Source organism: Dipodomys ordii, unplaced genomic scaffold, assembly GCF_000151885.1.
Source record: "Dipodomys ordii isolate 6190 unplaced genomic scaffold, Dord_2.0 Scaffold20, whole genome shotgun sequence".
Taxonomy (NCBI): domain Eukaryota; kingdom Metazoa; phylum Chordata; class Mammalia; order Rodentia; family Heteromyidae; genus Dipodomys; species Dipodomys ordii.
In genome coordinates, this window is record NW_012267236.1 from 20,963,691 (window position 1) to 20,989,154 (window position 25,464).

General features: G+C 42.1%; 1 protein-coding gene across 1 annotated transcript in view; it reads left to right on the top strand.

Annotated features, from left to right (window-relative positions):
- Nucleotides 1-25,464, top strand: part of Nol10 (nucleolar protein 10) — an 87,866-nt gene that overhangs the window by 22,317 nt on the left and 40,085 nt on the right. Inside the window, exons 11-12 of the mRNA XM_013013796.1 lie at nt 1,906-1,972; nt 9,657-9,709. Coding sequence (XP_012869250.1) covers nt 1,906-1,972; nt 9,657-9,709 — 120 coding nt within the window. The remainder of the gene's footprint in view (nt 1-1,905; nt 1,973-9,656; nt 9,710-25,464) is intronic.

The window sequence follows — 25,464 nt, forward strand, 5'->3', positions numbered from 1 at the left end:
ATATTTTTATTATTTAAAATTTATAAAGGGGACTCAGTGGTAAAGTGCTTGCCTTGCATGCATGAGGCCCTGGGTTTGATTCCTCAGCACCACATAAGCAGAAAAAAAGCCGGAAGTGGCGCTGTGGCTCAAGTGGTAGAGCTCTAGACATGAGCTGAAGAGCTGAGGGACAGTGCCCAGACCCAGAGTACAGGCCCCACAACCGACAAAAAATAAATAAATAAATTTTATACACACACACAAACGTATATAAAATACTGGTAAGAAGAATTTAGCGTATCTAATGGTAATGCTGCAATCAGTTTGGATACATACGTTCGTATCTTTTAATGGCTGTGTTTTCTATAATAAGGACCATAATGAAGTTACAGAATTGCTTTCTCTTGTTCCTTGCTGTTATAGTTGCCTTTCTTCTTCCTTCCTTTTCCTTTTTCCTACTTCTTGTTTCTGTGAAACTTGAGAAGGGAGGTAGCTGCCTGAGTTTCTCTATGTTGAATAGACCTTGGCTGCTGTTTTGTATGCAGCATGACTGAGCTGCTGCCTGAGCTCTAGCTCTTCTCCCCTCTCCACTGGGAGCTCGCCTGTCCTGATATCAGCCTCTAATACTGACTTATTACTGCAAGAGCTGGCAGGACTTGTCTGCAGGTCTGCTTGAAATCATCAAGCTATAATTGTCACAATGAATTATATTTTGCTATTTTGTTTTTCTTATGACAAAATACTTCCTCTTGCCCAACATCTAGATGGCTTGGGTTTTTTTTTTTTTTTTTTCCTTGTTTTTGTTCTGTTTTGTTTTTTGGGTCCGGTCGTGGGGCCTGAACTCTGGGCCTGGGTGCTGTCCCTCAGCTCTTTAGCTCAAGGCTAGCGCTCTACCACTTGAGCCACAGTGCCACTTCCGGCTTTTTTCTTTTTTACTTATGTGGTGCTGAGGAATCGAACCCAGGGCCTCATGCGTGCAAGGCAAGCGCTCTACCACTGAGCCACCTTCCCAGCCCCACTTTCCTTGTTTTTATCTTGTCATCTTTCTCCACACCCACCTTATTTTCTGTCTTTGTGTGTGTGTGTGTGTGTGTGTGTGTGTGTGTGTGTGTGAGAGAGAGAGAGAGAGAGAGAGAGAGAGAGAGAAAATTGCTAGGACTTGAACACAGGGCCTTGCTGAGGCTTGGCAGGTACTAAGCCACTGAGCCACATCCTCAGCTCTTTCATAGCCACTGTGTTGATCCTGCTATACGTGTGGCAGGTGTCCATGTTTACCATGTCGGCCATCTTTTCTTCTCAGTTCATTTGAGTTAAGTTAAATCCTTATAAGTCACAGGTTATGCACATTTTATTGCTGATTTACAGCTTGTTTTAACTTTATCCTTTTGCGCCATGTAGCCATTACCTTTAAAACTGAGGGGTTTTTTTTAACCTGGTTTTTGTCTTTTTTGCTTTTTTAATTTTTTTATTAGTTACCTCTTGTTCTTGGGCCCTTAGTTTCTTCACCTCTCAAGGGAAAATATTTGATAACTTGCTAAGACAAATTATCTGAGTTTTTTAAATATATAAGTTCTTTCAGTTAGTTATTTATTGGGTATTTTTTCCCAGCTAATTTTTTTTGTTTGTTTTCGCTTGAACTCAGGGTCTGGGCACTGTCTCTGAGCTTCTTTTGTTCAGGGCTAGCACTCTGTCACCTGAGACCACAGCACCACTTCCAGCTTTTTCTGTGTATGTGGTGCTAAGGACTCGAACCCAGGCTTCATGCATGCAAGGCAAGTACTCTACCACTAAGCCAAATTCCCAGCCCAGCTATTTTATTTTTAATGTAGCAGTAGGTAACTGACTTACATCTCCAGTTTATTTATAAGACATTTCTAAAAGCAGTCTGTCTTTATGCTAATAGTTTATTTCTGCTTACTATTTTAGGGGAAAATATTTACTTCTTTGGAGCCAGAGCATGACCTTAATGATGTATGCCTCTATCCCAACTCAGGTATGCAATAGGAGCAAATGATTGTTTATGAGATAAATGTCCACCATATATTTTGGGATTTTAAAGTAATTTGACTTCTTAAGATAGATTTTGACTTGGTCAGGACAATTCTTGGCTAGTTTATGTACCTGGGAGGATAAAGAACAGGAAGTGGTGTGGATGATTCAGAAAAAGGCACTCAGAGTGACTCAGTCAGTCCTCAGGCTGCCTCGCTATTAGTAGAAAGTAGTAACAATGTCTGGGTAGGCGGCAAGTGAGATGCTATTCTGGTGTGTGCTTCAGCTCCTTTATATGCTTAGTAACAGTGTGTGGAAATAGAAGCTGTGGGCTTGGAGGAGGCTGGACTTGCTTGATAATACACAGATGGCTCATGAAGCCCTGGGCTGTGCCATGGTCTATGCAACATGCTTTCAAATCTCACCATGGTTTCTAACTAACAATACATTCAGAGCGAAGCTGAAGAATTTGAAGGTGTAGGAGAACAATAGCAGTTCCTGCTGTTCAGTGTGCTCTGAGGACAGACACATCCCAGCACTTATGTGAGGGATGGGAGAGTCATGTCTTGTACATGCAGGTGGCAGTGCGGCATGAGAGGAGTGCTTTAATCAGGGTGCTGAGACGGGAACATGGAGGATTTCCCTGCCTTGTGTTTGGAGCTTTGAATGAGGTTATGTTAGATGGAGTTGGGTGATGTGATCCACAGAGACAAGAGCTTTGGGAAAGCTAGAAGCTGTGGTGGCTCTGAGGGAGCTGAGGTGGGAAGGTGGGTGGGGCTAGCTTGTGATAGAGGTCTGGGAAGGTTGTATCTGTCTGTGTGGCCTTAGACTCTTGTCAAAAACTCACATGTGCAAAGAGTGGATTGGTTTGGAAGTAAAATGATGAGGGAAGTGTTATTCCAAGTTGGGATATGGAACACAAGTAGTAGAGTAGGCATGGAGAGAAAGCTGGCGGTTTTCTGTTTTAGTATTTGGAGGTGATAGGTTAGTAGCGGTAGCTAGCTAAGTCTCCAACCTGGGGAGATGTCTTAAGTACTAAGTCCTTGGCCTTTTCAGGGTACAGGGTAAGGGCTGGAAAAATGTCCTGACATGGTTCCCAGGTAACTGCTGCAGCATGCCCAGTGTTTACCGCAGAGCCTCCCCCTGGGAGCTGTCTGGTGCATTGTGGTACATGTGGTCTTGAGGTAAGCCATGTGCAGAAGAAAGTGTTAAGATAGGTAAATAGAGATTATCTCAGGATAAGTAAGAGAGAATGAGATCACCAAAGGGAATTGTGGGGAGCAGGAAGGGCAGAGTGCAGGAGCAGGTTCATTTAGAGGGAGATAGAGAAGGAGCCAGTGGAGAAACCTGGAAATAAACAGAATAACCTTGGTTAGGAGATAGTGTGTTTGGAGGTTAGAGGGGGCTTACTCAGAAGTGTTAAGCATATAGCACTTGAGGTCAGGAGAACTGAGACTTACTTAATGCTATGTTGTTAATCTGAGTGTTACAGTGTGAATTTATCATTTGTCTTTTGTGTGTGTGCATGTGCGTGCGCTGATCTGGGGCTTGAACGGCGTGGGCACTGTCCCTGAGCTGTGTCTTTTCTTTTTTTTGGCTCAAGGCTATACCCTACAACCTGAGCTACAGCTCTACATATGGCTTTTTTTGGTGGATAATTGAACATAAAAGTCTCGTGAACTTCCCTGCCCAAGCTAGCTTTGAACTACAATCCTGTCTCAGCCTCCTTAGTAGCTAAGATTACAGGCATGAGCTACCAGCACCTGTCTTCATTTGTCTTTTTGTAACCCTGTGTAGTCAGTGGCCCAAGGGTTTTCTTTTTGTTTCTTTGTTTTTGGTTCCTTTTCTGTCCTTTTTCTTCTTAGGAAATCAGAGCAGTTGAGTAATTTATCAGAGTTGGTTACCTGGCTGTGTATGGCAGTAACTTAATTTGAACCTTCTCTTTTTCTGGTGTTGGTCCTGGGGCTCTGAACTGAGGATCTAGGCACTGTCACTGCCTCTAGCACTTTACCACCTGATCCATCGTCTCACGTCTGGCTTTTTTGATGGTTAACTGGAGATAAGAGTCTCGTGGACTTTCCTGTCCAGACTGACTTCAAACCTCTGTCCTCAGATCTCAGTCTCTTGAGTAGCTAGGATTATAGGCATGAGCTCATAGCTTACAACTTTCTTTGAGTGGGGGCTGGAAGCATGACTCAAGTGGTAAAGTGCCGGCCTTGCAAGCACAAGGCCCTAAGTTCAATTTCTAGTACTGTCAACAAAAGAACCTTCCTGGTGAACAAGTGCAGTCATTCAGTATATACTATGTGGAAAATGACATGTAACTTGTAGGCAGGGATGGGAAGAGGAAACTGGGGGAAAGTAAAGGAAGGGTTAACATTGTCTACAAAAAGAATTGTACTCAATATCTGACTTATGAAATGATAGCCCCTCTGTATAACACCTTAATGATAACAATAAAAAAAATTTTTAAAGCCTTCCTGAAAAGGGTTCTTTTTAGTTACCTGCCACTAGAGCGGCGTAAGGAGGAGAGTGACTGGGAGGAAAGCCACTAGAGACAGCATTGTTTGTGAAAGTCCAAAACTCTCATGCTGAGGAGGCATGAAGTCAGATCTTGGATGGATGGTTCAGGATGCTGTGGTGCTAGCTGGGGTATGGAAAGGGCCTGAAATGGGGTCTGGGTCGCAGAGGGGTGGTGAAGCAGGAGCTCAGGTTGGAGTAGGAGTGCTGACTTCCACATCCTCACCCCTCCTTCCCTCCTCCCATATGATAATGATGTCCAGGATCAGGCCAGTGACCTTGTAGCAAGTCCCTCTCCTGCGTATGTGTGACTGCTCCTCACGGTGTCCTTCAGCTTGTCAGCTTGGCAGTTGATGGAAAATAGTAGGTATAACTTAATTAAGTTGAAGCTAAACATTTCAGGTAAGAATAATGCCAGGCTGCTGGACTCTGTATATGAGATTTCTTCACAGCCAGTTTTCCCCCAGTTGGTGAGGGTATGTTTGGTTTGTTTTGATAAGGGTCTATTATGAAGTAGAGTGTTCTAGAAAGGAACTCTTTTAGGAGTGGCATTTCAGACAGGCACACCTTGCTGTCAGATAATTTATACAAAGTGGTCAGCTGTACCCAAGCCTGCCTAGTATTTATTCCACGAAGTGGTGATACAGTTGAGGTAGCCAAGGTGCCACCTTGGTGCTGCCACGGAGGTGCGAGCCTGGGCCTTCTCCATGGCCCTGCCAGGTGTGGTAGCTCCATAGGCTTTGCTCTTCCCTTGCTTTGCCACACCTTTCTCTTTCCACTGTGTTTTGGGCTTAATCACTAAGTGCTTAATCATATTTTAGAAAAGCTAAAACCTCCTTTATCTGCTCACTTGCTCATTTTGGATCAATTAAAGCCTAATCATCACAGTTGTTTTGTAATGTTTTTCTAATAGCAAGCCTGCTCAGAATATTGAGAACTGATTCCTTCCTGGCTCATTTTATGGGTCTGCTCTTGCTAATTGCTCAGCCCCTTTGTGCAGCCTTCACATGCCCAGCCCCTGCTCTGCAGGTCAGGGCACTTGAAGAGTCAGCATGGCTCAGTGACAGGTGTATACCAGCCTTACGGCACAGGAAGCTGATAAAGCTTCCATGTGCCACAGTCCCATTTAGCCCTATGCATGCAGGGTCAGTGGTTCCAGAACCAGCCGGCGGTAGAAACAACAGAGATGGGCTTTGGACTCAAGGCTTACTTCAGGCTTAATTATGCCCCTTTCTCCATCCCTTTCCTCAGTTTTCTCATCCACTTTCCAAGGCTGTTGGAGACTGCCTATGCTATGACATGCAGAACAACTTTAGTCTCTCTCAGCATCCTCTAACTACAGAGAAAACTGAGATGATTTACAGACATCCTTGGTGCCTGGCTTGTAAATTCACATGCTTTACTTCAGTCACAAGCTATATGTGGGCCAGGCGTGTTCCCCCTGTCCCTGGCCTTCTCTTCTCACAGTGTGTCTGCCCTGAGCTGTACAAGGCAGTAACTGTTACTAGGAAAGTGATCAGAGTTGAATGGCTGCGCAGATTCCTAAGTGTCCCTCAATTTCTGCATCTCAGCCTGGTAACTGGGAGTTCTCTGTGAGTGGGAGTGCCCTAGAGCCCTCAATGAGTCCTTTCTCTTGAAACTCACCCACCCGAGTACTGATGTGCACATTTCTGGGAGGCGTTGATTTATCACATCTCTGTCACTGTGTTATGACCCATGCAGCGTGCTGTACACTGTGCCAAGGAGGACTGGCTCATCCCAGCATGTGCTCCTTTACTTGGGATGCTCATATTTTTTTCCCTTTAAAAGTTATGTTTCTCTGAGTGCTGATGGCTCAGACCTGTGATCCTAGCTGCTCAAGAGGCTTAGGTCTGAAGGTTGTAGTTTGAAGCTAGCCTGGGCAGGAAAGTCCTTGAGACTATCATCTCCATTTAACCACCCACCCCAAAACAAACAAACAAAAACAGGCAGTGGAACTGTGGTGCAAATTACAGGGCATTAGCCTTTGAGCACAAAAGTTCGAGGCAAGTGCCCAGGCCCTGAATTTAAGCTTGATGACCCGTACACACACACAAGCCATGTTTCTGTTGTGGGAATAGTAAGCCACAACATTAACAGAAGTTCAAAGGAAAAAAATATTCCTAATGCTAGTCTCTTCACAAGTACTATTCTCATCAGAGAAGTTCTTAACTGAATTCGTCCTGTGCTCATGTGTTTTATTTTAAATTGTACTCAGACTTGATGACCTGCTTAAAAAAAAATGTACTCAACACTATCCATAGTTACCTTTTGTTTTGTTTTGTTTTTTGTTTTTGGGTCCGGTCGTGGGGCCTGAACTCTGGGCCTGGGCGCTGTCCCTCAGCTCTTCAGCTCAAGGCTAGCGCTCTACCACCTGAGCCACAGCGCCACTTCCGGCTTTTTTTCTTTTTGCTTATGTGGTGCTGAGGAATCGAACCCAGGGCCTCAGGCATGCAAGGCAAGCGCTCTACCACTGAGCCACCTTCCCAGCCCCATAATTACCTTTTGCTGCTGAGTTTGATATGTTGGAAAAAGAAAAGCTGGAAAGAAGATAAAACCAATGTTACATGTAGATGGAGAGATTTCTTCTTTTGTTGTGTGTTTTTAGCCCTTATTTACCAGTTCATTTGGTAGTGCAGGAAAGCTTTTTTATTTTATCTCAGTTGTTAGAGTCTCATAGTTTATTGGTTTGGAGTCTGTAGAATACCTTTACTCTGCCTCGCAGCTGTGAGCAAGTCGCTGAACGTGCTAAGGGTGTACAGTGCCCGGCACAGCGCTCCTACCCTGCTCATCTCTTCCCAGTGCTCTTCCTCATTCCTTGTTGTTATTTCTCCTTAGAAACTTGTACTTCTTCTGTTTCTACTTGGATACTTTATCGCATTGGGGTTTGTGAAGTTGTTTATGGTTTCAGTCCTGACCTGAGCCACTTCCGTTTAGTAGCTGGCCTTATTGGTTATTGACAATACAATTGAGATCATGCTACATTATAGGAAACTGTCTTACTCTTTGTGTACGTAGATTAGAGTGATGTTTATAGTGTGTTGGAAGGCCTGGCTATGTTTTCTTGTGGAAAGCTCGCTGTTCAGTGTTTGGCATTGACTTAGAGAGGACAGGCTCAGGTATGTCTTTGCTGGATTCTTGGTGGTTTTAATGTTACCACTCATTACTCCTGTAACCAGGACTGAGGCACTTGGAGATGTGTCAGCAGTACTGTCAGGAGAGACTGAAGTTCAGTTATAAGGTGTTTTTGGTCACCATGACCTCAAATACCAAGTAATCATTTAAACAATGTCTTTCCAGGCCGGAAAAAGGGCTGAGGTGAAAGATTTTGCAGAGGCTACATACTGCTATGAAAAAATGGCTCTGATTTTTATTTCTGTTTAATTTGGACACATCTTCTTGCATTTCCAGACTTTATTAAGTGTTTTGGGATGATTTTATGGTATGTAGATGAGTTTTTTAGTGATTTGCTGATGTCAGGTCAGGATTAGCTTATACTTTTGAGTTACGAGCAACAATGCTAATGGATCTCATTCATTGGCATTTTACTTTTGCAAATACCACCTTTTTTTTTTTTTACAGGCTTTTGTATTAACAAAAGGAAGGATAGCAAAAAATACTTTTAAAAGTCAGAATCAAATCATAGTCCTTATCATTTGGTATGTTTATGATTATGTAATCTGATCATCTAAAGATGATCTTCTTGAATTCTTCTTAATTTGTATACCATTTTGTTGATATGTGAAAGTCTCTAGAAATAAGAGTTCTTGAGTCTGAATTTAACTGTAATCACTTCCCCTTGCTCATTACTAAGGCATCAGTCCGTTTGAAAATTAGTCTTATAATCATTAAAACAGAGATTATATTAGTTCTTCTATTATTCATTCATTTGGAGGAGGGGTACAGCACTGGGATTTGAACTCAGGGCCTTGTGCTTGCTAAGCAGGCACTTTACCATGATACTGGTTTAGAGTTTGTTGCATGTCCTCTAAAGAAATATTTGCAAATGCTCAGCATATTATAAATGATCAGATGTTTGCTGATTTCAGTTTTGGGCAGTCCTGGGGTTGTTTGAGCTTGTATCTTGGGCTTGCTAGAAAGTCACTCTACCACTTGATCCATGTCCCAACTCTCTGATTCTAGTTTACTTTGAAGGCAGCTGTCCGGAACAGAAGCCACTAGAAACCTGACAGAACATCAGCATCTTGTCACCAACATTGGAGTTGCTTCCGAAAACTTGGGGGAAGGAGTTTGTTATAAAAGAGGCAGAGAAAGAGACCAACACTGAGACCTGTAATACTCTGAGATTGAAGAGTTAAGCATTAAAGAATAATAGCTCTCTAGTTTGTTTGCATGTATGAAAATAGAGCAAGGAAACCTGTTGCAATTGTTTAGGAATAGGGAAGAGGAAGAGAGAGTGATAGAGGGGTGAAATTGATCGGAATCCATTGTATACATATGAGGAAATGTCCAAATGCACCTTCTCCCTTGTACAACTATGTATGCTAATTTTTGAAAAGATTCTAGGTTGCTGTTGTTACTGAGAACATAGGGAATCTTTTATTGCAAGTCAGAAAATTCTTACAGTGCCCACTCTGTGGAGACTAACTGCTCTGTTGGTTCATTCTCAGGAAGGAATGGTCATATAATATTACAAGGCTGTTCAGTTCCATGTGGAACTGAATCCACATGGATTCTCCTGTATCTTTTCTTTTCCTAGTCAGGTGCAAATATTTGGAATTTGCCTTGACATTTTATGGGAAACACTTTATCTTGGTTCTTTGATTCCTGTTCCAAAGAAGGAAGACTTTCTTCTTAACTTCCTCATGATTAGTCTGATAAGATAGTTCCCACAAACTACATCTGTCCATAAGTTTGTTTCCAAGCTAAACTTTCTCAAACTTCACAAAGATCAGTGCAGCCTGGGTGTTTCACATCCAACTCAATGGGAGATTGCTGTTTCCATGACTGAAGACTCATCTAGAGAGCCAGGGACTAAACCCCAAGATGGGGCTCCAGAGACCCCCGCCTCCAGACTCAGCTCTTCTGGTTACTGACTGCTGAGCAACTCAAACATTGCAACATGTAAAACAGAAAGAGTGCTTTTCTTCTTCCTATCTGTTTACTGTTTTCATTGTGTTTGTTTTTAGGAATGCTTCTTACTGCCAATGAAACTCCCAAGATGGGCATCTATTACATTCCGGTAAGAAACCAAGTAGGAATTACAGTAAAGTAGGTCAGATGAAAATAGTGTATTTTTGATTGATTGCATTGATATTTTATTTCTTCGGTTTCCATGTGGTATGGGGTAGTCATAACAGACTTGCTTGCAGGAGGACTTTGCTTCCTGGAACCAATGTAGCTAAACATTATATTATGGGAAGCCATTTGGTAGCATGTTGAAAATGGACATTAAGCTGGGCACCGGTGGCTCACTCCCGTAATCCTAGCTACTCAGGAGGCTAAGATCTGAGGATTGTAGTTCGAAGCCAACCCGAGCAGGAAAGTCCCCGTGAAACTATTTCCAGTTAATCACTCAAAACCAGAAGGGGTGCTGTGGCTCAAGTGGTAGAGCAATAGCCTTGAGCACAGAGAGGCTCAGGGACAGTGCCTTGGCCCTGAGCTGAAGCCCTACAACTGACAACAACAGCAAAAGAGCATTAAAATTATTATTTATTCTTCAGATATATACTTGTTTTTTCCCAAGTATTTTAGAACTTATCCGTTATTGATTTTAAGTCTAAATCTAAAAGAGATACCTCGTATTCTTCTTCTTATCTCACTGTAGGTTGTTTCTTTTAAGAACAAATTACATATGAAACGAACTTGTTGAGATAAACGTGATTAATCCGTGGTGATACTTAGTTGACTATCTTATTTTTCCCTCCTTCAGAGTTTCTCTCCCCACTCCAGCCCCTTGCTGAGTGCTGGGGGTGTGTCCCAGGCCTGGCACATGCTGTAGCACTGAGCCACAACCCTAGTCCTTAAGGACTTTTGTTGGGCTAGAGACAGCTCAAGTGGTAGAGCATTGCCTTGCCTGGTATCTGCAAAGCCTCAAATTCCACCTCTAGCACCAACAACCCAAAATCTTTGGTGCCAGAAGCTTTCCATCTTTATCAATTAGTTTATGTTAGGAAAGAAAAGAGGAGAAATGCAATCTCCTAAGCAGACAAAGAGAACTTCATATTGCCATCAGATTATTTGTCTGCGATTAGGGGAGAAGAAAGGTGGGTGACCTAGATCAGAACTTGGGGAGGTAAACTCTGTCAGACTTCAGCTATGAAAGTAGCTCAATTATGTGTATATTTCCAAAAACATGGTCTGCCTTAGGATACAGCTCTGTGATCTTAGCAAACTGATATTGATATACTTTGTAATATTTCTTTTGATTTTTAGTAAAATGAAGGTCATTCAAACAGAAAACTTTTGTGTTGTTGTTGTTGTTTTAATGTTGTCTTTTCCTCCTTTTTCCCTAGAAAAGATCCTGCTTCTGTATTCCTTTCAGTGTACTATCTTCCCTTGAATTCATTGATTAGTAAATACTTTTTGTTTCATCATCTGTGTGTCAGGAGCTGCGCTGTGTGCGGCAGTGTTCCAGTGTATAAGGCATTACTGTTGGGACTGCTGGGGGTTGAAAATCATTTCAGTTCAGTACCATAACCACTATAGGAAGAGAGAGGAGGGGTGCTCCAAGAGTGAACAGGATGCTCAGTCCTTTCACCCAGCACTGTGTGCCAAGCTCAGGGAGATAGCAGAGCAAAAGGCACATTGAAAAGGGTCTGTGGCAGGTGTGGGTGTAGAGGACAGGGACTCTTGATGCAAGGGTCAGCAAGGACCCTGATAGGATCAGATCTGCCTTGTGGAGATTTTGCTTAGGCAATGCAAGGAGAATGGATTATGGGATCTGATCTGCAACAGCAAAACAGGCTGTGGTAGTTCAAGAAGGGATGGTAGTGCTCTCGTGGCCCATGCTAGGACTCTTCCTCAGTAGCATGTATTTTCTGGGTTCTGGGGAAATTTAAGACAAGAAGTCCTCTCTAATAGGCAGTCATTTCTGAAGGGCTTGTTACCCTTGACCTGCCCAGTAGGGTGTCTGAGAGGTGTTCACTCACAGGTGTAGATCACAAGAAATGCTCCCACGGGACAGAGTTCTCTAATTGTCTCTCAGTTTCCGCAAAAATCAGTGTGTCTCACCTTTATATCAGAGAAGATGGCAGTCCATCTTCCTCTAAGGGTTGCTTGATGTGTTTTTTTTAATTTATTTTTTATTTTATTTTATTGTGAAAATACCATACAGAGGAGTTACAATTACATGGCCAAGATAATGAGTTCATTTCTTATCAAGCATTGTTGCCTTCTCTTTATTTCCCCTTCCCATCCCTTCCCTACCTCCCTCCACCTGGTCCCCTCCCCCCCGCCCCGCAAAGTTGTAAAGTTCATTTTTCGACATAACGACTTGTTTGATATGTTTTTATCTTTTCCTACTCCCAGCCAGTGTCTTGGGTCTTAACTGTCCACATTAAAGTAGGTGAGTCTCTGGTGGGCAGGTGCAAGCCAGCAGTCCGAGGTGGAATCAGTGGGCGATGCAGGCTAAGAACATAGCCTGGTGTGTGGAAATAGGGTGTCTGAAACCTTACAGTGAACCCATTTTACCTGCTTGCTGGAGGCACTTGCATGGTGTAGAAGGGGAAGATGTTTAAGGCTGTAAGTAGATTTGGTGAGCAGTTGATATGGAGCATAAGGAGCAGGACAGACTGGTTTCACCATGGCAAATGTTGGATGCCAATATCATTCTAAGAGGATTTTTGTTTCTCTTGGTTGTGGGGCTTGACCTCTAGGCCTGGGTTCCGTAAGCTCAAGACTAGCTTGCACCCTATCACTTTGAATGACAGTGCACTTCTGGTTTTCTGGTAGTTAATTGGAGATAAGAGTCTCATGGACTTTGCTGCCTGGGGCTGGCTTTGAACCATGATCCTCAGATCTCAGCCTCCTGAGTAGCTAAGATTATAGGTGTGAGCCACTGGTACCTGGCCGGAATTTTTTTATTGTTCTTATAAAGGTGATATATAGAAGGGTTACCATTTCATAAGTCAGATAATGAGTACATTTCTTTCTGGACAGTGTCATTCTTTCATTCACTCCTATTTTCTCAGATATACTGTTTAAATTATGTGAATATATCCATCTTATTCTCTGTGTGTTACAAAAGCATAAGGACATAAAACCATCCACATTCCCATAACATTGTATCTACTATTAAGATTTGGAAGTGTCATCTTTTAGCTTACTTATATTGTTACATATGTGAAACTGTATTGTATGACAAAGTTGCATTCTGTTTTCATCAATTAACCTTAGATATATTAATGCCAAGGTATTAATCACCTGGAGCAACTGGATATGGTTGGTACCTGCCTAAGGAGGTAGAAGGATTGCAAGTTCAAGACTAGCCTGTCTATATAGCTAGACCCTGTCCCCCTCCCCCCAAAAAAGCAAAAAAAAAAAAAAAGAAAAAACCCTTCTAAAATTTATTATATTTAAGTAGTTATACTAAAAGATTTAATTCAGCATCCCAGTTTATGAGTACATTGCATCTTGATCAGTGTCTTGTTTCATTATTTTCCCTCTTCTCTTCTCCCTCCCCTCCCTCCTTCTTTCCTGCTTTCCTTCCTCCCTCAGTCTTCCTCAGACTCTCCTCTTGTCCACCAGGCCCAGCTTCTCCATTATATTCTAGTGCCTGGCTCATGATGTGTGCTCTCTTAGTGTTAGTCACTTCTGACACTCTGGGTCCATTTCACTACTGGCCCCACCTCCAGCCCAGAATGGGTTTTGTTTTGTTTCAACTAATGGAGACTTAGATCACCGTGAGCAAGAGGGGCTGATTGATGATAATAGCTGGTGGTGAGAAACAGCTTTCTTGACAAATGTCTGCCTGTCTCTTAAGACCCCTTCGGTCTCAGCATTGTACCTGAGATTTGACAGGAAGCTGTGAAAGGAAATGTCCAGGGCTGGGGAGGTGGCTCAGCGGTAGAGCGCTTGCCTTGCATGCCTGAGGCCCTGGGTTCGATTCCTCAGCACCACATAAGCAAAAAGAAAAAAAGCCGGAAGTGGTGCTGTGGCTCAAGTGGTAGAGTGCTAGCTTTGAGCTGAAGAGCTGAGGGACAGCGCCCAGGCCCAGAGTTCAGGCCCCACAACTGGACCCCCCCCCAAAAAAAAGGAGATGTCCAGAGCCATTGCAGGCGCCCGTGCTTGGGGAGCGTGTGTGTCGAGGCTCTGCTGGCCTCGGTGTCATGCTGCAGCTTGTCCTCTTGTCTCATACTCTGGGGCTCCTTCCCGGCCTCCACAGCTGCTCTGCCACTGTTGCACTGAGCCATGTTCTGTAGCATCACCTGTCTTCACTTGGAACTACGCTGTAAGACTCCTTCAAAGCCAAGAGAGCCCAGGGGGCTGAAAATCTGCCATTTTTCATGAGATTTTATCAAAGCTGTGGAGCTGATATTTGGCTTGAGGTTTGTTTGAGGCCCATAGAAGCAGAGAAGTATGTGTTAATACATGATTTGTGCCAAGTTTAGGAGGTCTGAACTGATTTGTATTAACATCTTACAACTCAACTATGGAAATTCTCTTCCCTTTAGGGCTGGGCTTAAAAATGAAGACAATATAATGTTCTTTTAGCTTGTTTTTATTTGCCTTTCTACTTGATAGCATCTTTCTTGAACACTTGAAATCTGGTTTGACTAATGCCAGTCCTGGTTTATACCATTCTCTGCCACGGACCGTGTCCCAGATGGGCTTTCTCTAGCCCTTGTCTCATTTTCTCATTTTCTTGTGTTCTTCCTCTTTTCTCAGAGATAGGGTCCTGTTGTCTGTTTGCTTGCTTCAGAGCCCAATTCATCTGGAGCTCCAGATACTAATGCCAACAATAATTTTTCAAGTTTGGTTTTCCTCTGAAATATAATTTAATCTCAGGTTAATTCTTATAATGAATGCCTTTGACAACTTTGTAGTCTCCAGCAGGAGTCCAAGTCCCCTGTGGCACTATCTTGAAACTTAGCCCTGTGGTTAATAGTGGTGCTTCTGGGCATGCCCCCATCTCACCTCCAGCAGCGGGGGCCCTGGACCATGTGTGCCTGCATGTTTGATGTGCAGATGTATAAGCTTGAGGGGAAAATGTCTGAAGAAAACAGTTTTATTTATTTAGAAAGCTGTTTGCTTTACAAGAACAAACCTAATTCAAGTAAGGTGTATGCTTTTGTTTTTGTTTAAAACATGGCCAATTTAAGTTGCTGTAAAGATTGCATTCAGAGTTGCTAACCCAGCTTCCAGCTGTTGCACTTGCATATTCTAAAACACTATTATTTCTATTAAAATATTTTTATTATAATAATCAAGAAAACATTCTGATTAAACATTTTAGCATAAGCTTTTGGAACCAATTACCTGATAGATGGAACAGAGTTAAAACACGAAAGATATCTAATTTGCTTCTGTTTCTAATAGGTAATGACACTTGACCTCCAGCATGATGTATTTTTTTATTTTATTTTTGTATTTTTATTTTATTTTATTTCCAGCATGATTTATAAAACCCACAAAACTCATCTTTACAGACAAAGGAGACTGGGTGATAGGTGTGAACCTTGTAACAGTAATTTTTTTCAGTCTCACAATAGATATTATGTAGAATATTTTGTTTTTGTCTTGTTTTTCAGGTTTTTTTTTTAATCCGTAAAGGCTGGAAACTTGGTCTTCTCTGTCTTTTTTTTTTTTTTTTTTGGTCGGCTGTGGGGTTTGAACTCTGGGCCTGGGCGCTGTCCCTCAGCTCTTCAGCTCAAGGCGAGCGCTCTACCACTTGAGCTACAGCGCCACTTCCGGTTTTCTGGTGGTTTATTGGAGATAGGAGTCTCACGGTCTCTCCTGCCCGGGCTGGCTTTGAACCGCATCCTCAGATCTCAGCCTCCTGAGTAGCTAGGATTACAGGCGTGAGCCACCAGCGCCCGGCTGGTCTTCTCTGTCTTAAGATAACATCACATACCTAAGGTAAAATGACAAATGATGGGCTTTGTCCTACAGTCTCAGGAAACAGAGTAGCAGGGAAAAGTTGGTCAGTAGTATGGGCCAGCTTCTCCTAGACAAGTTGCTTAGTCAGACAGGCTCCCTTTTTGTGTTTGTGTGTGCCAGTACTGAGGCTTGAACACATGGTTTGCCCTCTTGCGTGACTTCTTTTTTTTTTTTTTTAACTCAAGGTTGGCACTCTACCACTTGAGCCACACCTCTGATTAATTGAAGCTAAGAGTCTTATGAATTGTCTGCCTGGGCTGGCTTTGACCTTGATCCTCAGATCGCAGCCTTCTGGGTTGCTAGGATTACAGTTGTGAGCTACCAGCTCGCAGCTCCCCTTCTTTGTCACCTCTGTAGTAGACAGGCCTATGCAATTCTAGTCTTAGCTGCTAGAACCCCTCATTCTTCTGGGGTTTTTTGTTGTTGTTGCTGCTGTTTCAGTTTTTGTTAGTATAAATGGGTTTTAGGAGGCTTCACTGTGTTATTTTCATAAATCTATAAAATATACTTTGATAAAATTCATCTCCTCTACTGACCTTTCTTAACTTTATTTTGTTTTTGAGACAGTGTGGTGCTTGGTAGCCCACACTGTCCTGGAACTCAAGATTTTCCTACCTCAGCCTTCTGATTACAGGGAGGGAAGAATCACAGGCCCAGGCCATCACAGCAGCTTGCCTGGATTTCTTCCCGTCATCTAGTTGGCCCTTCTCAGTCTCTGCTGGCGTCTCCACCTGGCATGTCCTAGGGTTGGGACTTTGTCATTCTCTGTCTCACTTCTAAAATCAGCCAGCCCAGGGCTTGGTGCCTGACTCTTCTCTGTTTACATGAGCTCCCCAGGGAGCTCGTTTATCCTAGACCTTATGGATTGCTCTGTGTTGAAGACACAAATTTCTCTCCAGTCTTTCAGCACCTCTGAGGTGTATATCCACCCTTCTCCTAGGCTCCTCCATTTCACTGTGTAATTATACATCATGTTAATGTGTCCTCAACAAAACTTCAGGCTCACCTCCATTCCTGCCAGCCTCCCAGATCAGCTGGGTACCATTCTAGTCTCTTAACCATGCTTCTTCTTTACTTTTGTCCCTCTTTCAGTCTGTTTGCCATAAGACAGCTAGACTGATTTAAAATGTCTAAATATAAATAAAGTAAACAAAAACCGGATTGTATTATTCTTCTGCTTAAGACCTTCCAATTAACTTCCTCAGAGTAGTATTCTAATTCCTCTCATGATTTCAAATGTGTTACATAATAGACAAATAGAAAAAGACTGAAAAACTAGACTTGCTGTTTTCTCTTATCCAGCAGAGAATGCATCTCAATAAAGCCATTTATACCCTTACAGAGATCACAAAAAAAATGGTCAGACCAGAAAACTAAACCCCTAGTCATCTTAGCCAAATCCCTAGCCAAACCAGTTATATAGTAACCAAAACAAAATCGTGAAATTATTAGAGAGGAAGATTAAAACTAGAAAAGCAGAGCCAAGTTATGATGGCCTCTTTGATTCACATGTGGGAGCCAAGGGAACTTGAGCCTGGATTTAGCCCAAATGAGGTACGTTTTAGGCAGGGAAGTTTATCCAGCTCTATTTAGAGTACCTCCATGCGACCTCCAAAACTGTTAAAAGATAACTTTCCAAAAAACGTGAAGTCATGATGACTCTTGTGTAACAGACTAAACGTGTTAAAATTTTCATTTAACCCATTAATTAAATGAAGGAACCCAAGTACATGTTACAACTAGATCAAAAGGGAAGTCTAGAACATTAGAAATTTACATGGGATGGTTATGTTTAATTGGAAATGTGCAGATAGATACAGAATGAATTTTTCCAATGGTATGAAGGGGTAACTTTCCAGCAGATATTAGTTCCATGTTTCTTTTTGGGGGGGGGAGGGCGGATCCGGTTGTGGGGCCTGAACTCTGGGCTTGGGCGCTGTCCCTCAGCTCTTCAGCTCAAAGCTAGCACTCTACCACTTGAGCCACAGCGCCACTTCCGGCTTTTTTCTTTTTGCTTATGTGGTGCTGAGGAATTGAACCCAGGGCCTCATGCATGCAAGGCAAGCGCTCTACCACTGAGCCACCTTCCCAGCTCCAGTTCCATGTTTCTTGACAACTATTTTCATTAGTTCTGATTGCCTTCAACTTGCAGTTACAGAATCAAAATCAGATAACCTTGAAGTGTATGTGCTAGATTGGGAGTTTGGCAAACTAAACACCAGCTGTCTGTTTTTATAAACAAATCTTTACACAGTGTGCTTATTCATGTATTTGTTGTCTATGAAGCTTTCTAACTGGATGACAGAGTTGACCTTTCTGTTATTATGTCATGGCTGGGAGGGACATTGTTGTGTCTTTTTCGTTGTCACATCTAAAGCAATTCCTGTAGACATTCACGTTATGTGTGTTTAAAAATTAATGAGTAAATATATGTAAGTAGTCTGATCCCTACAGTTTGGAGAATATTAGACAATGGTTGAACATTTGGACAGTAGCTGGCTTGTGGAGCTTGACTGTCTTGTGCCACACTGGAACTTTGCATTTACTTTTTCTGCTGCCACTGCAAACATGGTTCATAAGGCAGAACATACCTTTTGTAGTGTGATCATTTTAGCTCCTCTAAAACTCTTAGAGGGTAAGTTTCCTGCACACGGTGAAGTCATGATGACTCTGTGTGGATTAGGATGTGCCGATGGCACATTCTAGTCAGCCGGATCAGAGGATCGAATGTGATGCATTAGTTGACAGATCTCTACAAGTAAATCCTTGCTCAAAAGATTTATTAGTGATTCTGCTAATAGTATAGATTAATCTAGCATTTTCCCATAAAATATGAGAAGAGAATAAAAGCAGGGACATCACTTTTTTTTTAAGACTTTGTGCAAAAGTTGGCTTCGTATATAGGACATGATGACCTTAGTCTGAATGATTGGAAATAATACAGTATCCCTCCCGCCCTCTGTGTGCCTGTGCTGTTTGCTAGGATGCTAGGAGAGCTGTGCTGGGTTCATGTCTGACCACAACTGGTCCATTTCAGTTCAAAGACAGCACCCGGGCTTCTTTATGTTTACGGCATTGATATTCTATAGAACTGAAATGATATCTGTTGGGCAGGTACCTACATAGCTCTCTCTCTCTGTGTTAGTGTCCATGTAAAATCCAAAACAAGAAAAAAAAGATGGATGGCATTTTAATCTAAAAGGATTATTTAAGCAAAGAGCTATTGAACAGGGTGACAGAAGTAGTTTTGTTAGAAATTGCTGTTTTAAGGTACAAGTAGCAACTTATTCTCTTGGTTCAGGAAGTGGTGCTATATGCAAAGAACACATCCCCGGGGGATTTTGCCAGGAGACAAAGGAGGTACAAGACAGAACATAAATTGGACAGGTAGTTGCTGAGGTGTTTTCCACACTAAAGGGGTTTTCAGTGTGCTTGAAAGGAAGAAGGAAGCTTTTGAAGCAAACATTAGAGCTGGAAAGGATCTTTGAGGGCATCTAAGCCAGCCCCTTAATTTATAGCTGAGGGATCAAGTTACTTGTTCATGGTCAGATAAGAATTTGGCAGCTGAGCTGGATTTAGAAGGTATTTCCTCATTCTACTTTGCTCAGTGGAAAGAACTTAAATCCAACTTTTGGAAGTACCTGGAGTTGAATATAAACACCAGCCTTGCCACTGACAGATTTTGTGGCCTTATTCTGTCTGAGTGTTAGTTTCGGGAGTGGAGGCAGGGCATATTCTCATGCTTTTGAGCACTTTCAATTATGTGGTCATTCATTGCAGTCCATAGGCATATGCCGTAGACTAATCTTGAGATGGGAGAGCCTTTCTTAACTGAGAGCCCCGAAGCATCCACTATAGGTTTTCGGTTACCTTCCCATTGAATCTAAGGTGGCGCTAGTTCCTGGAGGCTTTGAGAAAGTTGTTTGTCGCTCAGTTGTTTCTGTGTTTTGGATGAAATGAGGAGGACTGTGTGAGAAAGGCCATTGTTTTCCAGCATCTTCCATAGTCAAACCACACTAAGTGGGAGTGGTTTCCTAGTGATCTAAGCATATAAGGATGTCGATGTAAGTCATCTATGTGATGCTACTCCAACACCAAATGGATTTTCACATATGTAGAATGTTGTTGCTATTTTGTTTGCTTTTTAGCCAGGCTCTCAATACATACCCCACACCAGCTTTCGTCCCAGGTGTTGAGCATACAGGTGTGTGTCACTATACCTGGCTGGGACTTTCAAGTTTAATTTTGATTTTGTTCCTTTTGGTTCTTACGTTCTTTCTCAGGGAAAGAAGTAAGCCAGAGAAATTAACCTTGGAAAACAGTAAAACAGGTGGAGTAGGAGAAAGGAGAAAGATTTATATACTATAGTTAGCGAGTTCAGAATGGGCAAGATAGGCTTTAGTGGCAACATGTATTTTGAAAGAGAGCAGGAGAGATCTTGGGGGAGTTGGTCAGTGACATCTAAGGAACAGCTTCCTCATATGAATGACAGTAAAGAAGGACAAGGGGAGGGTGCAATGAGGGCTTCTCCCACACCACCATTGTGCTTGACTGTACTGTGTTCATGTTTGTGGAGAACCATTTTGAGTGGTTGTAAGATGGAGAAAGCTCAGAGAAGATGTCAGGACTTAACCAGGTATCCTTTAGATTAAAAAAAAAAATTAGATGAGAGAAAGGTAAGCTAATGGAAGGTGAGACCATGGAGCATGGCACTGAAGAAGAAGAAACTCCTCACTATGGAGAGCTCAAGTGGTAGCCAGCATGAAGTCCTGAGCTCAAACTCCAGCATCACTAGAAAGAAGGAGGAGAGAGGAAAAGGATAGAGTCACTTTAAACTGAGTTCATCCTTGAGTTGAAAAAGACAGTTTTTAAATGTCCTGACTCATAATAAATTCAAAGGGGATACCTGCTTAATTTTAATTTCCCCCCAAAAAGGCATTTTGAAAATAAAGCTAAGCCTAAAAGAAAGATCTGAAAAGGTAAGACACCTTGTGGTAAAATACCTATTTTATGCGGTACTTATAAGCAGAAAGTAGCAGGTTAGTGGAAGAGTTAGATTCTTGATATCTTTATTACCTTTCCCTACTAAACAAAAAGGATATGGTATTCTTTTTAGTGTTAAGTCCTCACTAAGGCATGTTTGCAGCATTCTATCACAATTGGATTTTATCTCTTGCACAACATTGTTTTTGAGACAATGGTGTTCTGCCTGTAATTTTTCATTTTATGTATTCTTAAGTAAGAGATAGAATAAGGCACAGATGTCAGGCAGCTAATCTGCACACATTCTCCTGTAATGCAGGCATGTTGTTTGTGACTTTACAAAGCGGAAATAGGACTTCCTATTTTAATCTAAACACTTTCAGACAGTAAGAGTATCAGTGCCACCTTCCTCAGCAGAGGAAATCCTCTCCATTTCCCATCACCATTTATTAGGGCATATGAATAGCAAACATACCAAAAGCATTAAAGTGTGAAAATCAGGAAGTAATTTTCTAAGCATTCTATCACATTATCAAAAATTAATTTTAGTTCTGATTGGGTAAAAACGTATGTAGTTTCCTTCCATGTGAAGCTGGTTGATGGCACATATGGTACCAATCTTTGTATTAACATCATGTACCAGATGGTACTTGTTTTTGTCCAAGTAGATACATGTCTGGCTGTCCATTTTCTTGAAAATGCACATCAGCTTCCTACGAAAGCAGTACTGACCCCAAGTCTTATCTCCTGGCTCCAGCTCTTCCCTCCATCTTGGGTTTTCCACACTGGCTTCTTTCTTATTCTTGTTCTGGCTACAGTAAAGTGGGAAGTAGATCTTGTAGGTATTCCATTGTCTTGGCAATGGTCACACCAGTGGCAGGGGTAGCAGACAATGTTCACGTAGTGATTGGTTAGGTGCTAAGAAGCTTTTAGCCTAAATCTTAAGATTTTAGCTTTATTTGGGGGACATTTGGGAAATCTTACTTTGCTTGAATTACAATGTGTCCTTCAGAATGTCGTAGCTCTGGATATGACTCCTTGGAGACACTGCGTGACTCCTTACTTCTGACTGTACTGGGGTAGCACTGTTAAGGTGCTGAGACTTGAGAAAGTGTTCATATTCTTCCTTTGTTTCTGCCAAGTTTCCTTCCTTGAGTATTTTTAAATATTATGGTACCCTTGGCTTTTTTTATAGACTTCAGAATTAAGATTTGGAGGACAGTAAGAAAGTGCTGAAAACTTACTAATAAATACCTTTGCTGCAAGGTAATGGGGTGGGAGCAGACGGAGGTGGTGGCTGCGGCGTCTGGCTAACGGGAGGACAGTGCGCTAGCCATGTGGGTGACTCCTGGCAGGAGTGAAGTGACAAAACAAGCTGGTGCGCAGTATCCACACCAGGTGTGTGTGATGACAGAGATAAGGCATTTTCTGGAGGAAGTCGGCCCCTCGCCTCTGTTACCCATGGGACATGTACATGTGCGAGGCTTCACATTTAGTGTAGTTAGGAAGTTAAGTAAGGAAGAGACTGGAATTTGAGGGAACCTCAGTACTGCTTAGTGGTGGTGTTGCAAACTGGACATGAACTCCAGGAAACTGCTCTGGAATTTCAAGTGTAATATGCTAAACATCAAATGGTGGTTTTGTGCCTGAGGAGCAAGGCCAGGTTCTTCAGGAAAGAATGGATCCAAGAGCATAAAAGAAGCCATCTGTTTTTGTCATTAAACTAACTAGACTGTGAGAAAGATTAGGATGTGTTGAGACAATTGCTAATCATATCCTCTTCTTTTCTCTCCCTCCTTTTCTTCCCCCTTCCGTCCTTCCTTTTTCTTTCTCTTCCTTTTGGCATTGAAAGAAAATGGAAGCATGTGAGTTTTTCCATGTCATTTAATGCATGTATATATGTTCATGAAAAACAGAAATGCAGAGGTTTTTACCTCTACCTCAGATTAGTATAATTTGGATTAAATCTAGTTTTAGCTACTTAGGAGAGAAACAGTAAAAGATTTGCTATATGAAGGAATTTCATGGTTTTAAATAAAATTTTTGCTCAAGTAAACTGCAGGGGGTGTTTAAAGTAATTCTGTTTTCCCCAAGTCTTCAATTTAGCCAGGACTATCTGGTCTCACTTGAATTTGCATTTTCTGAAAGTTGCTAAGTTCAAAGTTCATAAACCACCAGTAGTACATGTATATTTAGTTTTCAATATGAGTGTTTGTTTTTTGATAAATCATTACTTCCAGTAAATTGTTATTTCTGGGGCCGGGAAGGTAGCTTAGTGGTAGAGTGCTTGCCTCACATGCTTGAGGCCCTGGGTTCGATTCCTCAGCACCACATAAACAGAAAAGGCTGGAAGTGGCACTGTGGCTCAAGTGGTAGAGCGCTAAACTTGAGCTGAAGAGCTGACAGCCCCCAGCCCCAGAGTTCAAGCCCCATGATTGACCAAAAAAACAAATTGTTACTTCCTTTAGAATTCCACCTTTTCAAGTAAATCTTAAAAAGTTAAAAGGGAAAGGCTGGGGATGTAGTTCAGTGGTAGGATATTTACCTAGCATATACAAAACCCTGAGTTTTATCTCTTGCACTGGGAGGAGAAAAAAAAAATAGCAGACTAGGATCATCATAGTCCAATGCCAACCCAAGCAAAAGCTGGAGACCCTATCTGAAAAACTAAAAGCAAAAAGACTAAGCGTAGCTCCAGTGGTGGATTGCTTAGCTAGCTAATGCTAGGGTCTGAGTTCATTCCCTAATGCCCCTTCAAGGAAAGCAGTAGATTGATTTTATCTTTTCATTTGGTGAAATAAGGAAAGATGACAGTATATCTTTAGACAGAATCTTCTCAGCTAAGTTTCCAAAAGGCAATGTCCTGTCATTTGATTTTGAAAGAACTGAACTGTGTCCACCCTGAAGCCTGTTTGCCTTTCTATCTTCTTCATAGAGGTACCTCTGGCATCTTTTTTTTTTTTTTTTTGGGTCGGTCGTGGGGCCTGAACTCTGGGCCTGGGCACTGTCCCTCAGCTCTTCGGCTCAAGGCTAGCGCTCTACCACTTGAGCCACAGTGCCACTTCCGGCTTTTTTCGTTTTGCTTATGTGGTGCTGAGGAATCAAACCCAGGGCCTCAGGCATACAAGGCAAGCGCTCTACCACTGAGCCACCTTCCCAGCCCACCTCTAGCATCTTTATGGCCTCCCTCCCTTCCCCTCTTTTCCTTTCCATAAGATCACTTTGCCAGAAACTTAAGACTTGCTTAGTTTCTGGGAGTTGGTCCCCAGAAAAACCTTTGTTACCCCTCCCACACCTTACTAGAATCTCATTTTATACTAAAAAGTTTTAAAAAATGATAAAGGGTATGAAAGTGTGAGGATTGATTAAATTAAATTCTTCCATATGACTTCACTAATATTAATCATGCCAGGCCAGACGCTTCATGTTGAAATGGTTTCAGTTCTTTTGGCACAGCATCCCCTATGAGTTTTGCCAGGAATCTTTAAATGAATCTAATTATGAGAAGCAATCAGCATAATCTAATTATGAGGAACACTCCTTAGGATTGTGAAGAACTCTATGGTTCAGCTAGCCTGAATACCTAGAAAATGGCAGCATGTGAAAGGTAAGAGGTGGAGGAGACCCTTCTAGAGGAGAGGCAGCTGACGTGATATAATGGTATAGTGCAACGTGTGAACATTAACTCTAGTTTTAGAAATAACAGCTTTATTAAGACGTAGTAATTCAGGGAGGTGGGGGGAGTATGGGAAGGGATGGAAAGGGGAAACAAAAAGGAAGCAACAATGCTTGATAAGAAATGTACTCGTTATCTTGTCCATGTAATTGTAACTCCTCTGTATTTTCACAATATAAAAAAAAATTTAAAAAAAAGATGTAATTCAGATACTAGCACATTTACCTTTTCATGTACACAATCCAGTTAGGCACCAGTAGCTATGCCTATAATCTTTGCTACTCAGGAAGCTCAGATCTGAGGATCAGGGCTTAAAGCCAGGGCTAGCTGGTACCGGTGGCTCACACTACTACTTAGAGGCTGAGATTTAAGGATCACAGTCCAAAGCCAGCCTGGGCAGGAAAGTCTGTGAGACATTTATCTCTTATTAACCACCAGAAAACTGGAAGTGGCTCTGTGGCTCAAGTGGTAGAACAAGCCTTGAGCTGAAGAGCTGAGGGACAGTGCCTAGGCCTCAAAGCCCCATAACCGACCAAAAAAAAAAAAAAAAAAAAAGCCAGGGCTAAAGTCAGCATGAGCAGACATATCTATAAGACTTTATCGCCAGTCAACCACCAAAATGATAGAAGTGGAGCTGTGGTTTAAGTGATAGAGCCTTTGCCTTGAGCACAAAAGTTCAGTGACAGCACCTAGGCCCTGAGTTCAAGGCCCAGATCAGGTGGGGGTAAGGGGGTAAAGAAAGTATACAACCCATTGGTTTTTATTTTTTGGTGCCAGCCCTTGGCCTTGAACTCAGAAGCTGGGAGCTGTCCCTCCAAAGCTAGTAGTGCTTTACCACTTGAATCACAGCTCCACTTCTGCCTTTTTTAGTACTTAATTGGAGCTAAGAGTCTCTCAGACTTTCCTGCCTGGGTGGGCTTCAAACCACTAGAATTATAGGTGAGAGCCAACAGCACCCTGCTTAAACCCACTAGTTTTTAATGAATCACAGTTGTGCAATGGTCACTACTAACTTGACCAGAACATTTCATTACACCCAAAGGAAGCAAGCCCCTTCACCAATCACCTCCCTTATCCTCCTTTCCCCAGCCCTGGCAACCACTTCTTTCCTGACTCTATAAATTTTTCTTTTTTAAGCATTTCATATAAATGAAGTTATATAATCTATTTTTCATTTACATTTCCATGTTACAGTATGTATCAGTACCTCATTCCCTTTTTTATTTTTTGTGTATGTA